Source organism: Neoarius graeffei, chromosome 12 (assembly GCF_027579695.1).
Source record: "Neoarius graeffei isolate fNeoGra1 chromosome 12, fNeoGra1.pri, whole genome shotgun sequence".
Lineage (NCBI taxonomy): Eukaryota > Metazoa > Chordata > Actinopteri > Siluriformes > Ariidae > Neoarius > Neoarius graeffei.
Genome location: NC_083580.1, coordinates 12741497 through 12756248, shown reverse-complemented (window position 1 = coordinate 12756248; position 14752 = coordinate 12741497). Strand labels below are relative to the sequence as shown.

The following is a 14752-nucleotide window of genomic DNA, read 5'->3' as shown; positions in this document are numbered from 1 at the left end:
GTGCCCGTGATCTTCGGGCCCACTGCATCACATACAGGCATGCTTCTGTATTGGAAATCACAAAATGGGCTCAGGAATATTTCCAGAGAACATTATCTGTGAACACAATTCACTGTGCCATCCGCCGTTGCCAGCTAAAACTCTATAGTTCGAAGAAGAAGCCGCATCTAAACATGATCCAGAAGCGCAGACGTCTTCTCTGGGCCAAGGCTCATTTTAAATGGACTGGCAAAGTGGAAAACTGTTCTGTGGTCAGACGAATCAAAATTTGAAGTTCTTTATGGAATTCAGGGACGCCGTGTCATTCGGACTAAAGAGGAGAAGGACGACCCAAGTTGTTATCAGCGCTCAGTTCAGAAGCCTGCATCTCTGATGGTATGGGGTTGCATTAGTGCATGTGGCATGGGCAGCTTACACATCTGGAAAGACACCATCAATGCTGAAAGGTATATCCAGGTTCTAGAGCAACATATGCTCCCATCCAGACGACGTTTCTTTCAGGGAAGACCTTGCATTTTCCAACATGACAATGCCAAACCACATACTGCATCAATTACAGCATCATGGCTGCGTAGAAGAAGGGTCCGGGTACTGAACTGGCCAGCCTGCAGTCCAGATCTTTCACCCATAGAAAACATTTGGCGCATCATAAAACGGAAGATATGACAAAAAAGACCTAAGACAGTTGAGCAACTAGAATCCTACATTAGACAAGAATGGGTTAATATTCCTATCCCTAAACTTGAGCAACTTGTCTCCTCAGTCCCCAGACGTTTACAGACTGTTGTAAAGAGAAAAGGGGATGTCTCACAGTGGTAAACATGGCCTTGTCCCAACTTTGAGATGTGTTGTTGTCATGAAATTTAAAATCACCTCATTTTCCTCTTTAAATGATACATTTTCTCAGTTTAAACATTTGATATGTCATCAATGTTCTATTCTGAATAAAATATGGAATTTTGAAACTTCCACATCACTGCATTCCATTTTTATTTACAATTTGTACTTTGTCCCAACTTTTTTTGGAATCGGGTTTGTAATATGATTGACATCAGCTAGCTAAGAGGGAAGTGTTAGCATCAGATAACATTAAATATTACTAACACTGGCGGCATGGTGACGTAGTGGTTAGCGCTGTCACCTCACAGCAAGAAGGTCCAGGTTTGAGCCCAGTGGCTGGCGAGGGCCTTTCTGTGTGGAGTTTGCATGTTCTCCCCGTGTCCGCGTGGGTTTCCTCCGGATGCTCCGGTTTCCCCCACAGTCCAAAGACATGCAGGTTAGGTTAACTGGTGACTCTAAATTGACCGTAGGTGTGAATGTGAGTGTGAATGGTTGTCTGTGTCTATGTGTCAGCCCTGTGATGACCTGGCGACTTGTCCAGGGTGTACCCCACCTTTCGCCCGTAGTCAGCTGGGATAGGCTCCAGCTTGCCTGCGACCCTGTAGAACACGATAAAGCGGCTAGAGACAATGAGATGAGATTACTAACACTTGCTAGCTATATGGAATGTGGTTTTAAAATACGCATATGTTTCCAGTGTAACTGAGGACTGAGGGTCCAATATCAGACTTGATGCAAAGAAATATGTATTGTATGTATTTTAATATTGTTATAAGTTTTACAATTAAATTTCATGGTAAAATATATATTTTTTAAGAATGTTTAACATGAATTGCAATATCTTGTATTTTAGGTACAAAATACATTGTGAAAAATCTACTTAAAATCATATATTATCATAATTTAGTGCTCTAAGCTGAAAAAATGTACATTTAATTGCTTTCGACTTGTACTAGCTGTAATGTCTAAGAAACTGGTGCCTCAAAACAACCCGCGTATGAAACTTTATAATCATAACGTCACTATATTGTGGTGCAAAATATTGCGATATTAATATCAGCAGCCAGCTCAAGTCTTTCAGCATGAACGTCTCTCCTGACCATCATTCAGTGAGAAAAATTAACATGCATATATCATCTGTCATAACAGCACTTATGTAGTATTCATACACACACCACAAAGAAAGACCGTCCTTTTAATCTCTCATTCTTTCTCTCTGAACAGTCAAACCACACATCATCATCTAGAAATCTCCCTCTTCTATGAACACATAAATATTCAGCTTATATTCTACCTCCTGATGTTCACAGCACTCCTGCTGGAGCACAGCTAGAGATTAAATCACCATTTATTAGCAATACGAGTATAGTGGCATACTACGCTCTACGCTCCTGTGTTCACAAAGAGAGATAACGAGGAAAGAAAAGTGGGAAATAGCAGAATGCAAGAGAAGCGGTTATCAGCCTTCAGGATATGGAGTTGGGAGTCAATAAGGAACACCTACACTGAAACAGTGCTCATGATCGAGGACTGCTAAGAGTGTTAGTGGGTAGTAGGGTGTTAAGGAAAATGATGGATGGAGACAACAGAGGAGATGAACAGGAAATTCCATCATCTCTAGGATCAGGGAGCTCTTGAGGACACCATGGGGCCAGACTTCTGTAGTCAAGGTAACGGTGAGTGATAGAAATAACAGAGCTCTGTCTGGAGTCGTCGAGGACATTGGCCTTTAAATCTTCACTATCAGCTCAGGCATAATGCACACAGACATACCACAGTCCTTATTTACATCTCCTGGAAATGACTTCAGACTAACATTCGTGTTGCTTTGTGCATTTTGGTGCTGGTCATTTTGGCTACAATGGGCCATTTGGGTTTCTTCAGAATACACACAGTCAAGCAGGAAAGTCTGCACACCCCTTTCACCTTCTCCACGTTTTATTATGTTACAGACTTATTCTACAATAGATTGAGTTCATTTTTTGTCACAAAATTCAACACAAAATAGCCCATAATGACAAAGTGAAAGCAGGTTTTTAGACATTTGTGCTAATTTATTAAAAATCAAAATGTAAAATATCATATGTACACAAGCATGCACGCTCTTTGATATGACACCCAAAAGTGAGCTGAGGTGCATTTTGTTTCCACTGATACTGCTTGAGATGTTTCTACAACTTAATTGGACTCCACCTGTGGTAAACTGATTGGACATGACTGGGGATTGCCAACACCTGCCTATATAAGGTCTCACAGTTGACAGTGCATATCAGAGCAAACTTCAAGCCATGGGGTCAAAGGAATTATCTGCAGATGTCAGAAACAGGATTGTGTCAAGGCATAGATCTGGAGAAGGATACAGAAAAATTGCTGCAGCCTTAGAGGTCCCAAAGTGTACAGTAGCCACCATCATTCATAAATGGAAGAAGTTTGGAACCACCAAGAATCTTCCTAGACCTGGCTGCCCGGCCAAACTGAGGCCAAGTTTACATTAGAATGTATCTGTCTCGTTTTCTTCACGGATGCACTGTCCGTTTACATTAAAACGCCTGGAAACGCCGGGAAACAGGAATCCGCCAGGGTCCACGTATTCAATCCAGATCGTGTCTGGTCCGGTGCTGTGTAAACATTGAGAATACGCAGATACGCTGTGCTGAGCTCTAGCTGGCGTCGTCATTGGACAACGTCACTGTGACATCCACCTTCCTGATTCGCTGGCATTGGTCATGTGACGCGACTGCTGAAAAACGGCGTGGACTTCCGCCTTGTATCACCTTTCATTAAAGAGTATAAAAGTATGAAAATACTGCAAATACTGATGCAAATACTGCCCATTGTGTAGTTATGATTGTCTTTAGGCTTGCCATCCTTCCACTTGCAAGTGGTAAGTGATATGCGCTGGGATCACACGCACAGCGGCTCAGTCCCGAATAACTGCTTGTGCACTTCACTCGCGCGCTCTATGAGCTGCGCAGGGCCGGAGTGCGCACCCTCCAGAGGGCACTCGCTGTTCAGGGCAGAGTGATTTGGAGCGCAGGATGCCTGCGGAGCCGAGCGTATCCGTGTATTGGTGTTGCTGTGTGCACGCGAATCGTGTATTGGTGTTGCTGTGTGCACACTAATCGTTTTAAAAACGTTAATCTGATGATCCGCTGATACGGTCTAATGTAAACCCCACCTGAGTGATCGGGGAAGACGGGCCTTGGCCAGGGAGGTAAGCAGGAATCCGAGGGTCACTCTGACAGAGCTCCAGCATATCCTTGTGGAGATGGGAGAACTTTTCAGAAGATTGACCATCCAGGCAGCACTCCACAAATCAGGCCTTTATGGTAGAGTGGCCAGATGGAAGCCACTCCTTAGTAAAAGGCATATGACAGCCCACTTGGAGTTTGCCAAAAGGCACCTTGAGGACTCTCAAAACACGAGAAACAAGATTCTCTGGTCTGATGAAACCAAAATTGAACTTTTTGGCCTGAATACCAAGTGTCACGTCTGGAGGAAACCAGGCACCACTTATCACCTGGCTAATGCCATTCCTACAGTGAAGCATGGCGGTGGCAGCATCATGATGTGGGGATGTTTTTCAGCAGCAGGAATAGGACAACTAGTCCTGATAGAGGGAAAGACAAATGCAGCTAAGTACACCGAGATCCTTGAAGAAAACCTGCTCCAGAGCGCTCTGGACCTCAGACTGGGGCGAAGGTTTACCTTCTAACATGACAACGACCTGAAGCACACAGCCAAGAGAACAAAGGAGTGGCTTTGGAGAAAGTCTGTGAATGTCCTTGAGTGGCCCAGCCAGAGCCCAGACCTGAATCCAATTGAACATCTGTGGAAGGAGCTGAAAATGGCTGCGTACCGATGCGCCCCATCCAACCTGATGGAGCTTGCAAGGATACGTCAAGAGGAACGGGCAAAAATGTCCAGAAACAAGTGTGCCAAGCTCATAGCTTCTTTCCCAAGATGCCTTGAAGCTGTAATTGCTGTCAAAGATGCATCAACCAAGTATTAGGCTAAGGGTGTGTACAGATATGTAACCCCTAAATAACCTATTTTTGTCAGTAAAATAAAATTGCATATTTTCTAAAAACTTGTTTTCACTTCGTAATTATTGGCGATTGTGTGTAGATGTTTGAGGCAAAAAATGAACTCAATCTATTGTAGAATAAGTCTGTAACGTAATAAAATGTGGAGAAGGTGAAAGGGGTGTGCAGACTTTCCAGCTTGACTGTATTAAGAATAACAGGGTTAGCAAAGGCTCTTTAGTGTGATGTCAAAGACAAACCATTTTTGGTTTTAATAAATTGGGATACATTTGAAAGATACACATTTTGTCAAATGTCAGTATTGTTAAACATAGCCATACTTCAACAAAACGTCCAGATTTTTCAAAATATACAAAAGAAAAAAATACAACATTTAACAAGGAAAATGATATAAAGAGAAAAATAGATTTTATTCAATGAGGGCCATATTCAGAGTTAGAGAATTAGATCCAAAAAATATGTTAATATTTACGTGGGGAAAGTTACACATATTCAGACTCGGGTTATGCAACCGCTGAAATTGATTTTCTGGCTTTCCACTATTTCAGATTATGCAGATTACCTGCATGTAGTTCAGGCATCTGAGATTATCAGATTATTCTTGAGTAGAGGTGTCTGAAACAAGGTTTTTCAACATCATCTGGATCATCCATACATTATCCGTAACCACTTATCCTGTGCAGGGTCGCGGGCAAGCTGAAGCCTATCCCAGCTGACTATGGGCAAGAGACAGAGTACACCCTGAACAAGTCACCAGGTCTTCGCAAGGCTGACACATAGAGACAAACAACCATTCACACTCACATTCACACCTACGGTCAATTTAGAGCCACTTGCCAATTAGCCTAACCTGCATGCCTTTGGACTGTGGGGGAAACCAGAGCAAACCCACGTAGACACGGGGAGAACATGCAAACTCCACACAGAAAGGCCCCCGTCAGCCACTGGGCTCAAACCCGGAACCTTCTTGCTGTGAAGTGACAATGCTAATCACAACACCACCATGCCACTCTTACGTGGACCACCACACTACAAGTGTTTGTTTAAGCCTGAAAAAAACCTAGGATAGAAAATAAGGATTACAGAAGGAAATGAGCTCTCCTTCAATGTTAAGAAATGAGCTGCTCACTCTATAGAGTTCTAATCAAACATGGTTTAGGGCCAAAGGACAACTTAAACACCACTACTGTTCCTGTTATTTAGTTAAAACATAGTTAATGTGATTACAGGAACCGATGCAAGTGACTCAAACCTTGTGTAAGGTTATTGGTTGCAGGATAAAAAGATTATTTATGAGGTCTTGGACAAAACTAGAGTGTATTCTTTCACTTGCACACAATGATTCAAGCCCACCATCTGTAAATCACCCCATATATCATTCCTGTGTTCCTGCGTTCCTTCTCACTCCCTCAACCATGCACTTTCTCTATATTTTCATTGCTTCTGTCCAGGTCTGCTGCATGATTTATCTGTTTATTTACTTCTCAGAATGGGTGTTATTGGCTCCATAAATACAAAGCCCAGTCTTACTGTACTAATATATAAAATGTTGCAGAAATAGTAATGCAGCACTATACTGAAGGGGGGGCAAAGGAGATAAACTATACTGGATATCAAGTGGCTAGCAAGCCCAAAAGGTTACAATAAGTCAAAAATTACTCAGAGAAGTAAATGCATATTAAGAGTGAGTATGGTAATGAGAACTCAAGCATCATTGTGTACTTGAACTGGGCCAGCTTTCTTTTCCACAGCAGGCCGAGTGATGCTGGAAATGAATTTCTGTTCCACTGATGGGACAAGCCACATCGTAACGCACATGAACAGCAGTGAGGTAATGATACGTGGCATGCAACCAAAAGTAAACATCATTCCAACCATAGCATAGGAGCCTATCTGTGAATGTAGAATGGTTTGTTACAGTTTATTAGAAATACTGATGAGCAGTGGAAACTGAAAACAAGTGATCACTCAGGGGTCATTGATTTGATCACAGTTAATGACCATTGCCATGTCATATATACCCAAACTGCTCCAGCAGGACTCATACTGTAAGTGATAAATGCAACAATTAAATGACACAACCAAAGAAAGCCACAAAAAATGACTATCAGTTCTGATTAAACCACTGAACCCAACAACAGATTTAGCATTGCCACTGGATTTGGAGCCACTCTGTCACTGGATTTTGTGATTTTTTTTTTTAGTGACTTCGTTTTTAAAAAGTGCAATTAATCCCATGACTTTTTCAGCAGACATTAGCCTTGACTCTATATAGTTCTCAAGATCACATAATGACTGTAATTAAAAAGAGATTGGTCATACAGTGTTTCCAGTTGAGTAACTTTGATAGATTTGTTGCAAGACCACATTTGTGATTTTCTCCAACTCGCATTGGTACGGTGGTGCAGTTGTTTCGCACTGTCACCTCACAGCAAGAAGGTTCTGGGTTCAAGCCCAGCGGCCGATGGGAGCCTTTCTGTGTGGAGCTTGCATGTTCTCCCCGTGTCTGTGTGAGTTTCCCCCACAGTCCAAAGACATGCAGTTAGGTTAACATTGGGCGGCCTTGGGCTGAAGTGCCCTTGAGCAAGGCACCTAACCCCCAACTGCTCCCCGGGCACTGTAATATAGCTGCCCACTGCTCTGGGTATATGTGTGTGTGCATGTATTCACTGCTTCAGATGGGTTAAATGCAGACGACGAATTTCACTGTGCTTGAGTGTGCATGTGGCAAAGCACTTCTTCTTCATCACAGCTGCTAGTTATGAGAGTTGAGACAGCAGCTTTAGTTGACTCACCAACCAGTCTGACATGTGACAGACTTGGCCTTGCATGAACCTATGCTCCCAAAATTGAATCAATGATCACCATTGTTCCCAAAGACCAATCAGTGATCATCATTGTTCCCAATAAACAATCACTCAACATCATTTTCCCCAATGATGAATCACTAAATATCATTTTTTCCAATGGCCAATCAATGTTCACCATTGTTCCAAACAACAAATCCCTGATCACACTTGTTCCCAACAACCAATCAATGATCACCATTATTCTTAATGACCACTCACCAAAAACCGTTGTTCCCAATGACCAATTATTGCTCATCAATTTTTCCAACAATCAGTCATAATTGTTCCCAATGACATTTTCATGTCCATTTCTTGACTACACACTACCACTTCCTTGTTTGTCTGCACTCCTCAAAGTAATTGGAGTATTTTGTAAAATAAAAGTTTAGTTGATGGTGATCATGACAATTCAATGAATGTGCAAATTAGGCTATGACGTCTGATGACTCTGATTGACTTTTTATGTATGCATTCGCAATTTAACCCCTGAAAAGAGCTGACAAACCTTTTTAGATTAGAGAAAAAGTAAAACGTCTCTCATCATCCCATTTTTAGCCATATACACACACACTCTTGTTCAGAGCCAGTGATCCTGACAGACAATGGCAGCACCACACAGTGAGACAGAGTTCACGGTTCAGGCTTGTGAGTTAAGCAGCCCTCTGGATGGACTCCTAATGCCCGGCTGTCCTAGATGGGATTAAAACATTGAACCATGAATCATTCAACTTCTGTCATGTAAAATCTTCCATCTGAGAGAGTGGGTATGGGATAAGGTCAGCCAAGTTAGGCTTTATGATTCTCGAGTCACAGACAAAGTACACTTCAGTGCAAATTGAATGACTTCACGATAATTCAATTTGTACGTTTATAAGCAAGTAACTCATTTGAGACTGAATGGAAATATGTTACCAATGAAATTGTGTATACACAAGCTCCCAAAACAACCAAGAAACAACATCAATAATGTATTAGGAAGAAGTCTGAGAAGGTATGTTAAAATCCACTGTATAAAAAAAGTACAGATGTGACCATATATCACAATGTTCTACAGTGTTGTTGAATTTGGCCAGAATAAGAATGCTGTAATTGCTAGCTACAAAACAAATCACAAGTTTAAATGAATGCCGTCGTGTTTATGGTTCCAAATAACATGCAAACAAATAATTAAAAAAAAAAAAAACACCCAATTGTTGATATGGTTAAAGGTTCTGACTGCAAAGTTAAATTCTGGGCAAAATGTTCTATTTTTATTGCTATTGGAGTTTTGAGATGTTGTGATGCTGCACACACCGTGTATCCTATGTGTAAATGTTTTGCTGAGATAAACAGCGTCCCGCATTTTACGATTCCAGAGATCGCCAAACCAAGTGAGCAACAATACCATGTGACCACCGTGGGGCGTGTTTGACCTACTTTTAACCAAAACAAGTTGGCGTGGGCAAACATGGCAGACTCCGCTCTCCTGCTAGCGGAAAAGAAAAGGAAAGCCTGCCCCGTGAGTGCAACTTCAACACAGATCAAGGTTAGATGACATGCCATGCCATTATTTCGAGACAGATAACTAAATAATTCTAGCTAGCACTTAGCTATCTTAGCCTTAGAATGCATGGGCTCGACTTTGCGGTAGTGAGTATGGAGTTATACACCTAATGTTTTGATCTTACAGAGAAAGAAACGAGAACACAAAAGCAGTAACAGAGAAAAGATATATTTGTCTTTTGTTTCACGGATCTATTCGTGAGTGTTAACCACAAATTATATACCTGTGACTCAAAACTCTCAGAGGTTGATGCAGAGTCACCATGTTTTCCGTGCGCCGCCATCTTGGTGTGACCCAGTTCCATAATTATGCTAATTAGTTAAAGCTCCTCACGTTTGGCTGTTTCCATAGAGCCATACTGTTTACCTCAATAGGTAGGATGTTTGGTCCCAAAACGAAGAAAAAGCGACCCTCAGCACAGCAGAATATTGTTTTGATATTGTTCTTGTGGGACATAGGAAAATGCCATGCACGATAAAAAAATTTTTTTTAAATTTCAGATGACTGCAGTCAGCATGTATAATCTTTATTAGAGGAGAGTAACTTTGGAAGTGTTGGGGATGTCAGATTAATATTAAATGTAACTATAAATGGCCGGCATGTAACAATTCATCCAATTCATGATTCGATTCAATTCATGATACTGGGTTCAAAATTCAATTTTCCCATGATATTTTTGAAAAAGAAAAGTTTAAGAAAAGTGTATTACCAAATAAGGAATTTTTATTTTCCTATTTTTTATCAACTTAAATATTCATTTTGTTCAAAAATAACAATAATAATAATAATAATAAAAACCTTTGTTTAATTTTCTTAAATCAACAATAATTATTTACACACATTTGTAAAGGTTGTAGTAAAATATAATAGCCTATTAAATAAAACATTCATTTTATTAAAAGTGGAAAAGTTAAGAACAAATAGGCCTTTTCTTCATAAACACTTATGAACATTTGTCCTACATCCATTTGCTTCTCTTTTCTTTATCATTCAGCAGCCTGTAAAAAGAGAGCTCCAATTTCTTGTTAAATCTGTTTCTACAGTCGATCTGTTTTTGTGTGTGTGTGTGTGTGTGTGTGTGTGTGTGTGTGTGTGTGTGTGTGTGTGTGTGTGTGTGCGCGTGTGGTTTTGTCATATTAGAGCTGTGTTACTTCTGCCTTTGGTGAAGTCATGTGCATTTGCTGTCCTGTATGTTACTGAGCCCTCTGCTGTCTAAACAACACAATTAGAGTTTGGAAAAACTAAGAGATTACACAGCCTGAAAATAATCACGATTCATTTTTATTACATTGATTCAAATTGTTATAAATTTGTATCATGATTTATCATCGCATGATATATTGTTATATGCCTCATAAATAGATAAAAACTATCATTCTATCCACATTCACTGGATATGAGCAATCGCGTGCTCTGATTGGCTAATCTACTACTAGGATATCAGCTCATATACTGTGAGTAGAGAAAAACAAAATGGCAGAGCGTATTCCTGAACCAACCAAGGACGAAATAAAAACTTTACTCGAAAACAAAACCCCAAAAATAAAAAAGCAACAAAATATGGAATGAAAGTATTTGATGGTAAGAACATATCTTTTTTATTTTTCAAGAATTATTATTATTATAGCATTTTTCACAAATTGCTACTGTCATTTTGCCAGTTTGTTTACATTCTAAGGGTAAAGGATTTTGTCGGACATTTTGGATAAAGTTTTTATTTATCGAATTTGCAAACAATAAAAATAAAAATGCTCTGTTTCTCAAAATCCAGTGAATGTGGATAGAATAAAAAACAGTTATTTCACTCAGTCTTGTACATGGCTTATAGCGAACTCTGTGCTACGTGCCTCATGTACAACTCAATTTTGTGGAATAACTCTTAAATATATATTGTTCTTTAATAAATAAAAAATTTATCTAATCATTGGCAAATTTCTGTGGTAACAACTTCAGGGTGGTAACAGTAACTCCAACTCAATCACACAGTCAGTAAATCAATCAAGAAACTAAACCAGCCATCTCAATAAACTGGAGTAAAATTAGATACAGTGCTCAGCGTAAATGAGTCCACCCCCTTTGAAAAGTAACATTTTAAACAATATCTAATGAACACAAACAATTTCCAAAATGTTGACAAGACAAAGTTTAATATAACATCTGTTTAACTTGGGCGGCACGGTGGTGTAGTGGTTAGCAGTGACGCCTCACAACAAGAAGGTCTGGGTTCGAGCCCCGTGGCCGGCGAGGGCCCTTCTGTGCGGAGTTTGCATGTTGTCCGGGTGCTCCGGTTTCCCCCACAGTCCAAAGACATGCAGGTTAGGTTAACTGGTGACTCTAAATTGAATGTGAATGGTTGTCTGTGTCTATGTGTCAGCCCTGTGATGACCTGGCGACTTGTCCAGGGTGTACCCCGCCTTTCGCCCGTAGTCAGCTGGGATAGGCTCCAGCTTGCCTGCGACCCTATAGAACAGGATAAAGTGGCTAGAGATAATGAGATGAGATCTGTTTAACTTGTAATGTGAAAGTAAGGTTAATAATATAACTTAGATGACACCTTTTTCAGTTTTACTCAAATTAGGGTGGTGCAAAAATGAGTACACCCCGCTGAAAGTCTCTGGAGCAAAGCTAAATTGTAGACTACAAATGTCTAATTTAACAAGAATACAATCACAGGTGAGTCTAATTAGTCATTACACAGGTGTCCAGCAGACAGTTGACTATAAAAGGGTGTTACTTAAAGAAAACCCCTTCCCATTTCATGCTGTCAGCAATGGCACCACATGGAAGAGAAATGACACAAGACCTGAGAAAGAAAATTATTTCTTTACACCACAAAGGTGAAGGCTACAAGATCATCAGCAAAGCTTTACTTATCAGTCAGAATACTGTAGCAAAAGTGGTACAAAAATTTAAGAAAGATGGAACTGCAACCATCTCACAGAGACGTCCAGGTCATCCACGGAAGTTAACACCTCGACAGGAGCGTCTTCTGATGAGAAGGGTTGAAGAAAATCGGCATGCAAGTTCACTGCAGTTATCTAAAGAAGTAGAAAGCCAAACTGGGGTGACTATTTCCCGTGACACAATACGGCGTACACTGCAGAGGAATGGCATGCATGGATGCCGCCCATGAAAGAAGCCTCTCCTAAAGCCCAGGCACAAAAAAGCCCGCCGAGAGTTTGCGAGGGCCCATGCTGACAAAGATGAAGACTACTGGGACTCTATACTCTGGAGTGATGAGACCAAGATAAATGTTTTTGGAACTGATGGCTTCAAAACTGTATGGCGTCACAAAGGTGAGGAATACAAAGAAAAATGCATGGTGCCTACAGTGAAACATGGTGGTGGCAGTGTCCTTATGTGGGGCTGCATGAGTGCTGCTGGTGTCGGGGAGCTGCATTTCATTGATGGCATCATGAATTCACAGACGTATCGCTCTATACTGAAAGAGAAGATGCTACCATCACTCCATGCCCTTGGTCATCATGCACTTTTCCAACATGACAATGATCCTAAACACACATCTAAGGCCACTGTTGGATTTCTGAAGAAGAACAGGGTGAAAGTGATTCAGTGGCCAAGTATGTCTCCTGATCTGAACCCAATCGAACACCTATGGGGAATTCTGAAGAGACAAGTTGAGCATCACTCTCCATCCAGCATCCAGTCACTAAAAGAGGTCATTGTTGAAGAATGGAAAAAGATTGATGTTGCAAAATGTCGCCAACTTGTTCATTCCATGCCTAGAAGACTTGGTGCTGTCATTAAAAATCATGGAGGCCATACAAAGTACGAGATATAGTAGTTTTTGTTGTGGGGTGTACTCATTTTTGCACCACCCTAATTTGAATAAAACTGAAAAATGTGTAATCTAAGTTATATTATTAACCTTACTTTCGCGTTATAAGTTAAACAGATGTTATATTAAACTTTGTCTTGTCAACATTTTGGAAATTGTTTGTGTTCATTGAGATATTGTTTAAAATGTTACTTTTCAAAGGGGGTGTACTCATTTACGCTGAGCACTGTATATACTACAAGATCCATAGCATTTCCAAATCTTTATAGAATGTTATTATCGCCAGGACATGATTATGCAAGAATATGTCTTTTTAATACACACATCACAAATTTCATCATGGAAAATCCTCCAAAGTAAGGAATTAGCACTATCCCAAAATCATAGGGTACAAAAATGGAGCCATGTATACGTGTCACCTTGCTGGATTTGTTTCTGTAAGTACAAAGAAGTAGCATCGTCTTTTTTTTTTTCCAATTTGTCATATTTATGTAACATTTTTAAAGGCAGTAGAAGACAATCACATTAAATGCCATATGACACTGAAGCACCGGCACAAGTATCTAATCACTTAATACTATGGAATTTTTTATGTGAATCGCTCAGAATGTAGAAATACAATTTGATGAATATTTTAAGGAAGTGTACACCTAAAAAGTTTAGATTAATAGTAACTATCCATTCCAGTATCAAAAGCCAAGGTCCCTCTCACGCCAGAATCTGGTCTTCCCAGGCAGTCTCCTGTCCCAGTATTAACCAACTCTTTAATGCGTATGGGTGCAGTTCCAATCTCTGTTCCGATAGCCCTCGGCCTCTTGCCTATACAGCTAGGGTTACAATGGGGGGCGGGTCCTCCAGTAACCATGAGAGTTTAACATCTGTATTGCAGCGTGCCTTGCCAGATGGTAGTAGGTACCATTTTTATGATGGTCTTTGGTATGACCCAACCGCGGGTAGAACTCGCAATCTCCCAGTTGAGAGGCAGACACGCTAACCACTTGGCCAACTTGCAGTACCCATTCCAGTATAGCATAAATATATTATTATTACCACTGTTTTGGCATACAGTGACTCCACGAACTGCAAACTGTGAGTTTTGTCTCTCAGCATCTTTCATTTCTGTTTTTTTGAGTAACAAACAAGGATACCAGAAGGCATTGTTTACGGAAATGCAGATGGAATCCAATCAACACTCAATGTTACTTGTGTTACTTCTTTCTAAATATGCAAGTAGGCGCATGCACACACTCATAACCACACAGCCCACATGGATAACCATCCATCTCGAGCACACCGAATTCTATCCGCAGGCTGTGGACTCACCCGGTGAGGACAACCACGAAGTCCATTACGTTCCAGCCATTGCGAAGGTAGGAGCCTTTGTGAAAGACAAAGCCCAGGGCGATGATCTTAATGCCGGCCTCGAAACAGAATATCCCAATAAAGTAGTGCTCTGTGTCGTCCTGCCAAGAGAGAGGAAGTGAAAAGAGGGATTACTGTTTTCGTTCGGAGAATTTAATGAAACATTGAAGGAGAAATAGTGTGAGAGCAAACGAGCAATGCAGAACGGGTTGAGAAACATGGACTCACTTTGTGATGAGGGAGATGAAGTGTTATACAGGTTCAAAAGATCAGTAAGCTTGCAAACTGAATTGAAGCTATATCTCTGAAAGAA

The 14752-nt window shown here is 40.7% G+C and overlaps 1 protein-coding gene across 15 annotated transcripts in view; it reads right to left on the bottom strand.

Moving 5' to 3' along the window:
• cacna1bb (calcium channel, voltage-dependent, N type, alpha 1B subunit, b) overlaps positions 1-14752 on the bottom strand; it is a 320447-nt gene that overhangs the window by 274148 nt on the left and 31547 nt on the right. For 6 of the 15 annotated variants that reach the window (XM_060935536.1, XM_060935539.1, XM_060935537.1 and 3 more), the window contains exon 2: positions 14401-14540. The exons of the other annotated variants lie outside the window; for them this stretch is intronic. In XM_060935536.1, coding sequence (XP_060791519.1) covers positions 14401-14540 — 140 coding nt within the window. The remainder of the gene's footprint in view (positions 1-14400; positions 14541-14752) is intronic. 15 annotated transcript variants of the gene reach the window in all.